The sequence below is a fragment of the Notamacropus eugenii genome, chromosome 7 (assembly GCF_028372415.1).
Source record: "Notamacropus eugenii isolate mMacEug1 chromosome 7, mMacEug1.pri_v2, whole genome shotgun sequence".
Classification (NCBI taxonomy): domain Eukaryota; kingdom Metazoa; phylum Chordata; class Mammalia; order Diprotodontia; family Macropodidae; genus Notamacropus; species Notamacropus eugenii.
This window is the reverse complement of record NC_092878.1, coordinates 30,233,781-30,247,672: the sequence shown is the minus strand read 5'-3', so window position 1 is coordinate 30,247,672 and position 13,892 is coordinate 30,233,781. Positions and strand designations below refer to the sequence as shown.

At 40.2% G+C, this 13,892-nt stretch overlaps 1 protein-coding gene across 1 annotated transcript in view; it reads right to left on the bottom strand.

The window, feature by feature from the left end:
* The window catches only part of LOC140513807 (uncharacterized), a 66,509-nt gene that overhangs the window by 19,474 nt on the left and 33,143 nt on the right, over positions 1–13,892 (bottom strand). Inside the window, 1 exon segment of the mRNA XM_072623804.1 lies at positions 3,119–3,268. Within this exon segment, the coding sequence (XP_072479905.1) occupies positions 3,119–3,268 (150 nt within the window).

Sequence of the window (13,892 nt, the reverse complement as noted above, 5' to 3'; positions counted from 1 at the left end):
TTATTCAAGGAACTTATATTCCATTGGGGGAAGGACAGAAGGAGGACAAGGAAAAGGAAAGGAAATACAAAGCAATTTCAAGATGCAGAGAGTTCTAACAACTGCAGTGACGGTCAAGAAAGTCCTCACGTAAAAAGTGGCCCTTAAGTTGTGCTTTGTAGCAAGCTAGGGATCCTACAAAGCAGAGGAAGGGAGGGAGAACATTCCAGACATGGCAGACCACCAGAGCAGAGGTACAGAGGTGAAAGCCAGAATGTCATACACCAGGCCAATTTGCCCAGAAAGGAGAGTATTTGAGGGGGAATATTATGAAATAAGCCTAGAAAGGTAGTTGAGAGCCAGACTAAAGTGAGTCTAAATGCCAGACTGAGGATTTGATACTTTGTGAAGCATGTAAAACTTGAGCCGAGCCTTGAAAGATGGGTAGAATTTGGAGACATGGAAGGGATGGGGAGGATTCAAACCCAAAATGTTTCACTCTGAACTCACTCCTTCTAAATACCTGAATAAGGCCCTCTGCTGTGTCTAATCAATCCAGCCAGCTGCCCCTGGGGAATGTTGTTCCTTAAACTTGGTACACGTCTTTCCTCTCCCTGAATCTAAAATTATACAAGCAAATAATATGTGGCTGAAATGATCTGAGCCATGCAGTGATTCAGGTTTTCCTGCAATCCTATTTTCAAATCTAATTTTTCACTGCGCCGGCAGACCCACATTGCTTTGCCACACGCAATCACTTAGATTCTCGTTAGTTACAGTGACCATGTTTTTTAACAACAACAACAACAAAAACCCAAGACACATGGTCTGATAGAAGATATTCCTTTTGTAAAGTCTTGTTAAAAGTACACTTTCTTTCCTTCCTAGATTTTCCAGGACATATGATTGCTGCACCATCTCAGTACCTTCTCTAGTAGCTCTAGCCCAGAAGGGATTTTCATGAGGCAGCAAAGTCCAAAGTCTACTCCTCAACATCCCCTATGGAATCCCTGAGACTTTTTCCTGATCTCTCTGTCATGCTTGAAATAACACCAAACATCAGTGAAATCAATTATTTCAATAATGAGGAATTTGCACCACCAAGAAACAAGGTTAGCTGTATTCAGGCATGTTGATACCCTATTAGAACCTAACGCTCAGCCTCCCTGCCCAACTCTGGATTCCTTTTCACACAATCCATGAGTTATTGAAAGTACAGATTTGTCCCTGAAAGTGATGAACCCTAGCAGGTAACCAGATTAAACTGGGTTCCAACTCGGTCCATATGTAGACAAAACATTTTATCCTAAATTGAGTTAGAAATAGCAGGTGGTAGCTCTTTGCATGTTACGTTAAAAAGCAGAGAAAAGGAAATGGGGAATTCTATCCTTAGTCACTGAGTGATAGCTTAAAAACAAAGGTCTCCCTTTAAACAGAGCCTGAAAGTAGGGGCAGAGGGGTCCTCAGGCCAGGGCTACCAATCCTATCATTGGTCTATCAGGATGCAAGCCCATTCTGGTAATTAAGAAATTACCATGTCTTAAGAAGAATGACAGTTATGAGGAACATGGTCCAGGACAACTTTAATAGGAAACACTAGTATGCTAGGCCTCTCACTATTATCCATAGAAACAGTGTATGAAGACCTGAGGGGAGAAAGCAGAGAGGGAAAGGAAGGAGTTAAACTGAAATATTTCAAAATATTTTAGCAGGCTTCCATTTCTGATTTTTTTATCAGAACTGTTAAAATGTATTCGAACTGACAGTTGGATTTTTTGCTTAATCTATATTGGGCAAATAAAATCACAGATCTATAAACTGGAGGGGCATCAGAAGCCATCTCATCCAACCCCCTCATTTTATAGAGAAGAAAACCACAGTCCACAGAATTGAAGTGGCTTTACCCAAGGATGTATAAGGCTGAATTTGAACCTAGGTCCTCTGACTCCAAAGCTATGTCTCTTTCCACTCTACCACACTAAATTCAGAGAAGTGCTGTGGTGTAACAGAAAAAATCTTGTTTGTCCTTTGTTCTCAAAGAGGACCAGTAGGAAGAATACCAGAGTCTACAGTCCTACTCTTCTATTTACTATATGATCTTAGATGAGCCTCGTCTCCTATCTATTACATTAGGATAGCAATAATAATAAATATTCAGTGAGATGATGGAATTGAAACCATTTTGTATCTCTGTGGTGCCACATGTACGAATTTGAGCAAGTCACTTTCACTGTTTCAATGTCCTCATCTAGAAATGAAGTCAATTACATGGGCCCTGAGGTCCCTTCCAGCTCTACATAGATCAATCAATCAATAAACATGTATTAAGCACTTACCATGTGTCAGGCATTGTGCCAAGGGCTGGGGTACAAAAAGAGGCAAAAGACAATTCCTGTCCCCAAAAATTTACAGTCTAATAGATCTTAAATTGTTGGCATTTTGCTCCTCCCACCGCCCCCACCTCCTGCAAAGGGAGGGGCTAACTGGATGCTAGGGCTGGTAGTTGCGGGGGGAAAGTAGGAGAAATGAATGGGTGTGGATAATCCTGAGAGTAGATAATCTTGAGTTGTCTGTGTCTTATGTGGGAAAAGGGAAAGATATTTTGGAGGAATTTGGAGGGAGGGGGTGATGAAGATTTCTTTTTAAGTTAAGGAGAATGGGGAGATAATTGAGGGCAGCTAAAAGAGGGACGGCTAGATAGCTCAGTGGACAGAGCACTGGTCCTGGAGTCAGGAAGACCACTTCAAATCTAACTTTAGATACTTCTTAACTGTGTGACCCTGGGCAAGTCACTTAACCTCTGCTTTAATCCATTGGAGAACAAAATGGTAAATCACGTAAGTATGTTTGCCAAGAAAACCTCATGAACAGTCAAGAAGAGTCTGACATGACTGAACAATGGGAGAGGGAGAGTGAGAGAAAATATTGGCAAAATAATTTTATATATCTGGGCCTCATGACTGATATACGTATGCCAAATTAAATTCACTTGGCCTCTTCACTTTCTAACACAGGGCTACCCAGTAGAATTGAACTGTTAGTAATTCTCAATGCTTACCATTAGCACTTTTAAGTTTCAATTGCTTACAATCTCAAATCTATTTCTCCCTGGGAACACATCAGTATGCTTGCCCATTACCTGTTTTTCCAATGGGGCAGGGATTTGGAGGATCTGGATAGCCCTGGTCCTCACTGAAGTCCTTGGGGATGTTGTCACTAGTCAGTTCAGCCACAATGTTAGGGATGTTACCATAAGGACCCAAATGCTGCGGACCTTCATGGGCACCACCTGTAAGGAATACAAAACATCCTCAGATGGATGTAGATAAGGAGCCCAGAAAAATAGACACTTACTTCTCAACAAGACTGTGTTCCCTCTTCAAGGATGTGCTGGAGCCAGTTTAAATAGGCTTTTGAGAGATGAATGTTAAATTATCAGTGTGAATATGTATACTTTGCAAATTGGCAAATATTATTCACAGCTTGATTTATTGTTCTGTAGATAATTTAGACGAAAGTGTTAGAAAATGCTAATAATGTAGATTAAATTGACAAAGATGACAAAAATGACAATAATCAATGCTGGAGAGGCTGTGTAATGACAGGTATACTAACACATTGTTGGTGGAGCTGTGAAATAATACAACCATTTTGGAAAGCAATTTGGAATAATGCAAGTAAAGTGACTACAGTGTCCATGCTCTTTGAACCAAAGACTCCATTATTGGATTTATATGCTAAGGAAGCCATTAATAAGAAGAAAACTCCCCAAAAACACCAAAATATTTACAGCAGCACTTTTTGTGATAGCAAAGAATTGGAAACAAAGTAGATGACCATTCATTGGAGAATTGTAGTAACGAACTATTATTATGCTGTAAGAAATGATAAGTGTGATAAATACATTGAAGCCTGGGAAGATCAACAGGAACTGATACAGAATCAAGAAAACAACATACACAGTAACCACAACAACGTAAATGGAAAAATTGAGTGAATGTAACAAAATTACAAAGATCAAAGAGGACTTGAATAAAAGAGAAGGATACTTGAGATAACTAGGATGATGTACAAAACAGAAGACATCAGTAAAAACTTCTTTTTTAAAAAATACAGATTAAATTTAGTGTATTGTTTGTATGGTTTTTTTTCTGGAGAGACAATTATTAATTAAACTTTTAGCAGCACACTCCTCTCCTGATGCCTTTTGAAAACCAAAACAAGTCCTATTCTCTCAGAAAACTTTTTCTGGACCAGCCCCAACTGATTCTATACCACATCTTCCACAAACTTAGAGATTTTGTGTTGTATTAATAAAATCATTGATTGAGAGGCAAAGGGATCTTTTCTCTGCCTCCTTAAGCAAGAGAAGACAATACAATTTAATCTTGGTCTTGATGACTCAGGTTCATCCTTACAAACCTCACATTGTAAATAGAAAAGGCCTCTAAGAAGCCATACCACCTCTTCCCTTGCTTCCCAATGAGCACACACTTAAAATACCAAAGGCAAATGAAAGTTGATCTAACCTGAAACACATCAAGGGAAAAAGATCCCAAGAGCCTCCTTCACCCACCTTTTGGATCATTGTTCTCTAGGTAGATAAAATCCTTGGTGCTCCAACTAAATCCCATTTCTCTTTGGCCTACCTTCATAAAAACCATAAATCATCGTTTGTTATTTTCTTCCTCAGGATAAACAATATTATTTAATTTAGTCTTTCCTCATGGGTCTTCATTTCCACAGTCGATTAGTTTAATAGAAAGAGCGCTAGTTTTTCTGTCAAAGACATGAATTCAAAATCTAGCTGGGCTACTCATTACCTGTGTGACCACAGGGAAATCACTTCATTTACCTCAGTTTTCTCTTCTGTAAAATAGGATTGGAATTGTTATTAAGCCCCTTTCAGATGTAATAATCAGGCAGCTAGGTAGATGGAGCATTGGGTCTGGAGTCAGGAAGACCTGAGTTCAAATTTGGCCTCAGATATTAATTGTGTATCCCTAGACAAGTCATTTGACCTCTATCTTCCTCCATTTTCTGAGTTTTAAAATGGGAATAATAATAGCACCTACTTCGCACTGTTGTTGTGAGGATCAAATGAGATAACATTTGTAAAGCCCTTATAATTTCTGAAACATAGTAGGCACCTAAGAAATGCTCCCTCCCCCCTGCCCCCTTTGATCCAAATTAGTGTTGGGATTCATTCCTAGGAGAGATCCAGACAGAGATTCAAGAAGGGAAAAATCACTTGAGACTTCATGGAAAGGATAATGTCAGAACTGGATTTGAAGGAAGTAAAAGCAGGCAGAATGATGTAGTGAAAAGAGTAGGGCATTTGGAATCAGAAGACCTGAGTTTAAATGTCTCTTAAGCTGCCTAGTACTTTTGTTTCTTTGGGCAAGTTACTTACTATCTGTAGGGGCAGGTAGGTGATGCAGTGGATAGAGCACCAGTGCAGGAGTCAGGAGGACCTGAGTTCAAATCTCACCTCAGACACTTGACACTCACCAGCTGTGTGACCTTGGGCAAGTCACTTAACCCCAACTGCCTCATTCTGGGTCATCTCCAGTCATCCTGATGAATATCTAGTTACTGGATTCAGATGGCTCTGGAGGAGAAGTGAGGCTGGTGACCTGCACAGCCCTCCCTCACTCAAATCAAAGTCAAGTGCAAGTCATGTCATTATTTCTCTGATGGCATGGTCTTCTTCGGGAATGAAGGGCAAACCCATTGTATAGCAATAAATATTTTTTCATTGTTTTCTTCACATCCTTAAAATAACTCTATGAGGTAAGCAGAATAGTATCAATCATTATCCTATCTCAACATTTTAAGGAATCAAGATTTTATTTAGTGTAAATACACCCCCTACTGATAATGATCATTTCTCCAACCGTTGGCAAACAGTTTCATAAATTGCTATGGCTAAAAAAAAAAAAGTCATTAGTTGGTGGTCAAATTTTTGTACAACTTTCAATACAATAAGAGATTGGGTCATGAGTATGAACCACCTGGATCATTGAGAGGGCTAAGCCATTTGCCTCTATACTACATGGACCCATCCTGTGATGCTCAGTGGATAAAATGCTGGACCTGGAGTCAGGAAGATCTGAGTTCAAATCCAGCCTTAGATAGACATTTACTAGATATATGACCCTGGGCAAGTCACAGTTTCTCATCTGTATAATGGTAGCAATAACAGTAATAACACCGGTCTCTCAGAGTTGCTGTAAGGAAACGTAAGATAATATTTGCAAAATGCTAGGAAATTTTAAGATGCTTGATAAATACTAACGTTTTTTGTTATTGGATCTCTGTTAGGTGGGAAGTTACAACTTCTGTTAATGTGACCGCCTTCCCCTTTCTAATTTAGAGCTTCTAACAGGAACATACAGTATAGAAAGGACACTATTCACAAGTCCATTCATTTTCTAGGGATATGTGAAGCCCTGAGGACTGTGTTTTATGAAAGCCCAAGTAATCTCTATAAGGACACTACCAGCCTATAAAGGAGGAAGTGAAAAAAGGTAGTAATGCTGAGCTCTACTCTCTCTTTATTTTGCAATTCTTCTAGTTATACAGTGTTTTCAGTTTTTGCAAAATGTTTCCACATTTTTGATTTTGACTTACTTCATTAAAAAACAACACATACATTATCAATTTCTTAATCTGTCCAAGGTAGTTTGTCATTGCTGTTCATTCAGTCCTGTCAAGCTCTTCATGTGAACCATACTGTCCATGGGGTTTTCTTGGCAAAAATACTGGAGCGGTTTGCCATTTCCTTCGCCAGTGGATTATGACAAACAGAGATTAAGTGACTTGCCCAGGATCACACAGCTAGAAAGTGTCTGAGGCCAGATTTGAATTCAGATCTTCTGACTCCAGACCCAATACTCTATTATCCACTGAGTCATCTAGTTTCCTCCCAAAGTAGTGCAAAAGAAAAATGTCCTGCCTTCATGAAGCTTTCTCACTAGTAAAGATAAGGAAATACACAAGTAACCATAGCACAGGATATCTAGAGAATCACGATGGAGGACAATGCCTTCAACTTGGTATTAAGAGCAACTTGGGTTTGAGTCTTATCTTGTATGACCCCAGGTGAGTGAAAACATCTCTGATCCTCCTCTTCCTCATCTGTAAAATGGGGATATTACTAGAACCTTCTTCATAGGGCTGTTGTAAAGATCAAATGAAATCATGAGATGATCCCATTAGACAATGAGCTCCTACAGGGTTTGTTTTTGTTCAGTCCTATCCAACTCTTCATGACCCCATGTGGGGTTTTGTTGGCAAAGATACTGGAGTGGTTTGCCTTTCCCTTTACCAGCTCATTTTACAGATGAAGAAACTGAAGCAAACAGAGGTTAAGTGATTTGCCCAGGGCCACACAGCTTGTAAATATCTGACTTCAGATTTGAACTCAAGAAGATGAGTCTTCCTGACTCCAGTGCTCTATCAGATTATGACAACTAGCTGCCAATCCATGAGGGAGGCACTATCCTTTGCCTCTTTTTATACTCCCAGTGTTTAGCACAGTGCCTGGCAGATAGAAAGTGCTTAAGAAATGTGACTGACTTACTAACTAATGTTCATAGTGTACTTTGTAAAACCATGCTAGTCATTTTATTCATTCAACAAGCACTTATTAAAAGTCTGTGTGGTATCAGTTATGGACATTATTTGTCTATATAACTCAGTGCCTAACACAGCCCTGTGCACATAGTAGGTGCTTAGCAAGTTATTGTTTAATAAATATCATTATTAGAATACAAGAGTGCAACTAAAGATAGAGTACTTTGGGAGTTCAGAAGTGAGAGTGATGACTTCTGACTGGACATCAGGGAAGGCTTCATGGAGTAGATGACATCTGAACTGCGGTTTGAAGTATGGATAGAACTGGATCAAGAGAGTTTGGGGCAGAAGGAGTGGGGTTGGTAGAGAGTCAAGGCAAAAGGAACAACATGAGCACACTAGCAAGAAAACCTGCACCATTCCAAAGAAGTATGTAGGGCTAGTATCCCCGATTTACAGATGAGAAAACTAAGGCCCACAGAGGTTAGATAATTTGCTTGTGATCAGGTAGTGATGCCCAGCACAAGCATAATAGGGCCCTACAAGCATCTTCTTACTTTGTTTTCCACTTCCAAAGAATGGTTAGAGCCCCAGAGTGTCCATTGGTCAAATGAGATCTCCCAAAATGAGAGTGGGCTCAAGAGATCCAGGGGGCTTAGTCTCCTAAAACAATTCTCCTTACAACAACTCACCATGAAGATTCAGAGCGACTGAAGCCAAGTCCTCATTCTCGGGAGGCATTGGCAGAATCCTTCTAGGATGGGACCCTGGCCATTATTCTTGCTACTGTCGTTCATTAATGTCTGAATGCCAGCTCCATGCCAGCAGGTTTGCAGCATCCAGACCCAGCCCCTAGCCTGCAGACTTTCACTCACAATGTGGTAAAGCCCTGACAAGCTCACAGCCAGCCCGCCAGTCAAGTCTCATCAATAAACCCTCTCTGCTATAACCCAATGACACCAAGGCTGCCAGTTGGGCTGGATGACTGGACATCAGTGCTGGACAATAATGAAGAATTGTAGTGGGACAGGCAGGTGCCAAGTAACCAGTCACCCACATCATAAAAAGGGAGTTCCATGAGGGCAGCCTGGCAAGAGTGGGTGCAAGCTCCTGAATACCAGCCATTCAGCTAAAGGGGAAAAGATCCAACAGTTTTCAGTTATGTTACCCACAAACAGCAGGCACTAAAAATACAGCCCCTTCCTTCATTCTTCCAACCATCCTGGGTATACCATTTCTATTATGGTCTAAAAAGCTCAAGAAATCATATGGGTTATTAAAGCCAGCTCCTTGAGCCCACACCCACCCATGGCACTTCCCAAATATCCTTGCTAGTGGGCAGAGGGTGCCAGCCTGAGATACCCACGGGACAGAAAAAAAGGATCTGAATTAAGAGAAAGGAGAAGTCTTATGCTCAAGGAATCCGAGGCAACTTTCATCTTTCAAAAACCCAAAAAGCAATAAATAATCAAAGGAGATATGAGATGGGTGACAGCAATTCCATTCAATTCAATAAACATTTATTAAGGATGTAGCAACACTGTATCTTTACAAAGCCCTCTCATGCTTGCCTTCTTTGCTCTCTTAACAGGGCTCCTTTCCCTAGGATTTGGATTCTGCCTCCTCATGAAAATCCTTATCTTCTTTCCATCAGCTGATCAACAAGCATATATTGAATGCAAAGCACTGTGCCTAAAATGTAAATTCAAAGACATTATATTTTAATTATATTTAATTATATTTTACTTGTGTGTATGTGTGTATGTGAAGGGGCAGAGTATCACAAGCACAGAGATAAGTCAATACAAACTATAGAGAAGGTCATCTCAAGAGGGAGAGAACATAGACACCTGGGATGATTTTCCAAGGGCCAAGTATAGGAGGTGACACCTGAATTGTGCTGAACATGACCCATTGCTATATATTACTCCCTCTCTACATACTTTGCATTCTATCAGTCTGGCTGTCTCTTGCTGCTCCTTACTTTCAATATCCTTTCTTGTCTGTATCCATGCCTAAGCGCTGGCTGGGATACATTCCCTCCTCATTGTTGTTGTGTTTGTCCTTTTTTGAAGGAGACCATGACATCAGGGATTGATGACATGACTTGCAGTTGACCTGGATTTGAGTGAGGGAGAAATGTGCAAGGTCACCAACCTCACTTTCTTCTCCTGAGCCATCTGGGTCCAGTGACCAGATATTCATCAAGATGACTGGAGATGGCCCAGAATGCAATGGGAGACCCTGGGGACCCTGGCCCTTTTAGGCTGAGGCCTTTTCAGGTTCACACTTTGAGTGAGGTTATAAGAGCCCTCTTTAAGAAGTGAATCAATGGATGACATCCATCCTCATAACCCCTGCTTCAAATCCCTGGTTGCTTTTAAGACTCAGTTCAGGCACCACCTTCTGCAAGAGGACTTTCCTAGTGCCCAACTCCATCCCCTTCCACCCCACCTGCTCATGCCTTCCTTTCCTTGTATGTGTTTTCTATGGGTTTTGCAGATGCCTGTCTATATACATGCAGTATCCTCTATTAGAGTGTAAACTCCTTAAATGTAGGGACTGTTTTACTGTCTTTACACCCATGGCATGAGTCACAATGCCTGGCACAGAGGAGTCATCAATCAGTTATTTTGCATTTATTAAGCTCCTATTATATTCTAGGCAATATGCTAAGCACTAGGGATTGGTGTGTGTGTTTGTCCTTCATTGCCGAAGAAGACCATGCCATCAGAGAAATGATGATATGACTTGCACTTGACTTTGTTTTGAGTGAGGGAGGGCTGTGCAGGTCTCACTTCCCCTCCAGAGCCATATGGATCCAATGACCAGATATTCATAAGGATGATTGGAGATGACCCAAGATGAGGTAATTGGGGTTAAGTGACTTGCCCAAGGTCACACAGCTAGTGAGTGTCAAGTGCCTGAGGTGAGATTTGAACTCAGGCCCTCCTGACTCCTGCACCACCTCTAGACACTGCACCACCTAGCTGCCCCAAGCACTAGGGATACAAAGAAAGGCAAAAGACAGTCCCTGTTCTCAAGAGCTTACAATCCAATGGACCACAACATGGAAACAAACACTCAAAACTAAGATAGATATAGGAGAAACTGCAGGCTGAAAATTTCATAAATAATTATTGATCTTGACCCCCCCCCCCCCAAGAAAAGACATCTCTTCCCATTCTTTTGTGCTGGGGAGGACAGAATGTCAAAATGTCAAATTGAAATAGAAGTAGAACTAAACTGTATGTCAGGATCTCTGCAGGCTGAATATTCACTTAGAAAACCATACAGTAACATTATCTATGTTTCACTCTATTTTTATTTGTTTTGTTAAACATTTCTGAATTACATTTTAATCTGGTTCAGGCTGCACTCCAGCTACATGAGGCCCACAGGTTCATGTTTGACACCTCTGGCATGGAACATGCTTATAATGTCAGATTTTTCTAAATGCAAAATTAGTTTTGCTGAACTTTTTTCCTCTTCCTCCTCTTTTTCTTTTTAAAAAATTTCTTTGTTAGAAGAGATGACTCTGGGTAGGAGAGGGAGAAGAAGCCTAGGCAAGGTAAAATAAAAAAATATCAATAACCATCTATTTCAAAAAAATAAATGGTGTTGAATGGTCAATTGAAGGAAGATAAAGATTGTAGGAGGTAGTAGTAAGGAAACAGAACCTACGATCCAGGGAAGAGCCAAAGGGGAAAAAAAGTAAGCATGAGAGGGCCTCCTTAGGACATAATATTCTAAGAAACTTCAAACTTGACCTTGAAGTTTATATGGCAGTATCTGATTTGAATACATCCACCCACTCTTTCAAAAAGTACAACCACTTCCCAAAGATTCAAATGCTGATAAGACACTTTTCGGATTTTCTGGTCCCTTATGTCTCTTCATTCCTTCTTTAGGATTCTCATTACACATTAGAACCCCAACTGAAGAGAGTGGGGGGAGGAAGAAGAAAAAAGGAAAGAGGGACAGAGAGAGAAGGGGAGGTAGGGAAAGAGAAAGAGGAGAGAGAGAGGGGAGGGAAAGAGAGAGAGAGGAGAGGGAAAGAGAAAGGAAGAAGGGGAAGGAAAGAAGGGAGAGGAAAGAGAGAGAGAAATGGGAAGGAAGGAAGGAAAGGGGAGAGGAGAAAGAGAGAGGGGGAAGGATGGAGAGGAGGGAGAGAGAAGGAGGAGAAGGAAGAGGAGAAAAAACATAAATTAGTCCTCCTTTATTATGTAGCTTTTCTTAAAAGGTTGAAAAGACTGGTTAGCATGAAGTTTATGATTGTCTATGGAGTTCAACTATGTGCAAATGCTTTCCAAAATTAGCACAAATACCTTATATATCTGTGTAGAAACTAAGCTAATGGGAAGAAAAAATTAGGAAACTCATTTATTGTGTTTTTCTCTATACCCTTATCCTTTTATTATTTTGTTAGTTCGATTTAAAGCTTTCTGACTTGATCTCCAGTAAACACATATTCATATGTCAATGAAATAATTTTCATTTTTAAGGACTATATTCAATCCGTAAAATCAGAGTGTTGGATTAGGGAATCTCTAAGGGCCTTTATAACTCCAAATCTATGATGCTATGATCCTAAGACATATCCTTTTACAAATAATTACCATATCCCTCCTCATAAGCAGAGCCCTGGTATTGGGTGTTTCCAAGAATTCCTGCATTGTGGCAGCCAAGAGGGGCCTAATATTGTAATGGCACCGAGGTCATCATTTCCATTTCAATTAAAGTTCTCATCTATGATTAGTCCAATTGACTTTGGGGGTCTGATCTAATTTCTTTCTAATTTTAACTGGTTAGGTAAGTGCTGGATAAGTGGTACAGACATTAAGTGCTATTGGGGAAAATAACAAAAGAATTATCTTCAGCATGGAAACCTAACTATATAACTCAGTAGCTAAGTCATAGAGAGCAACCCGAGGTACAAAGATGGATAAGTGATTTGCCCAGAGTCAGTATGAGTGTCAGAATTTGAACGTAGGTCTTCCAGACTCTACACCCAGTTTTCTGTCCATTATGCCATCATACTTCTATAGAATAAGAAACACAAGTGATAATCACAAGAGACAATGAGAATGTAACCCTTCACCTTTAAAGAAACTATCATTGCCCATGCTACACTGGTGGCCAAACAGTGCCTGAATTGTTTAGTGATGATGGCTGGCATCGGATCATCCACATTCTCTTACCCATGACACCATGGCACAAATCAAGTTGATTAGGAGAAAACAGACTACAGATCTACTCTGGGTAGTCTGTATATTCACCATCCCTTAAGGCCAGGAAGCCGAACAAGAGGGCAAATTGCAACATAGCTCTATCAATGACTGACCATTCACAAGGATGCCACCACATATTTTCAACTTTGGTATATATCACTGATCTACTGAGATTCACTGGGGCCATATGGCACTTTAAAGGAGAAATATGAATTGAGGTAAAATGATGGGAAATTGAAAAGGAGAATTTGCTTCTCAGCTGTGGCTTATTAACAAGTATTGCTCTTCATTTCATTCTCTTTTTTTCTGCAATGTTGCCTAAGAAGCCCCAGAAGGAAGAGAGTTCATTCTTATTGGGGGGTCACTGAAGACTTCAGTGAACTCAACTTAATATAAGCATTCTCTGTGGCATGCAAATAATGCAGGCAGTGAGAAAAGAGCATAAATGGATTGTTCTTGCAGCTTTCACATCTCCATATGGTCCCAATTTATGATCATAAGCAGAATTGTTTATTTTTTTAAAAGCTTTTTAGTTCACTTTTAAGGTATTTTGCTGAGGCACAGCCTGCTCTTAAAAGAGAGAAAATGTGTGTTTTTTCCGAAGTGCTGTTTATTTTGGCTGTTTACTCATTTGCAAAAGTTCAAATGTTATTCTGTGGATTTTACTAATTTTCCTGCAGCAGCCACAAGACCAAGAGGGGGAAAATTTTTTTGCAGGGAGATACTTTCAGGGCTGCCATGAATTTGGTAAGCTTTGCAAAAGCAATTTTGAATAGGTAATTTGTTAAAGTCCCCTCAGTCACTTAATTTAACTTTATTTGCCGTCTGCAATGAGGTGTCAATTTGGCAGTTTGTATGGTGCCCAAAGATGTTTGTACACGGCGGCCAAGGTCTCTCTTTTCGGTGCTTGAACTTTCACAATTCACCTCATTTGATATTTGCTGAAAGACAGATTATCAGGAGGTTAGAGAAGACCTCAGATTCAGTAAGAGTCAACAGTTGCTCAAAAATATTGGGATCTATCAAATTATGACTTGCCCTAAACTGAACAATGTATTTTTCACTCCTCAGCCCCATGTCCTCCCTGAGAATAAATGCTCTTGC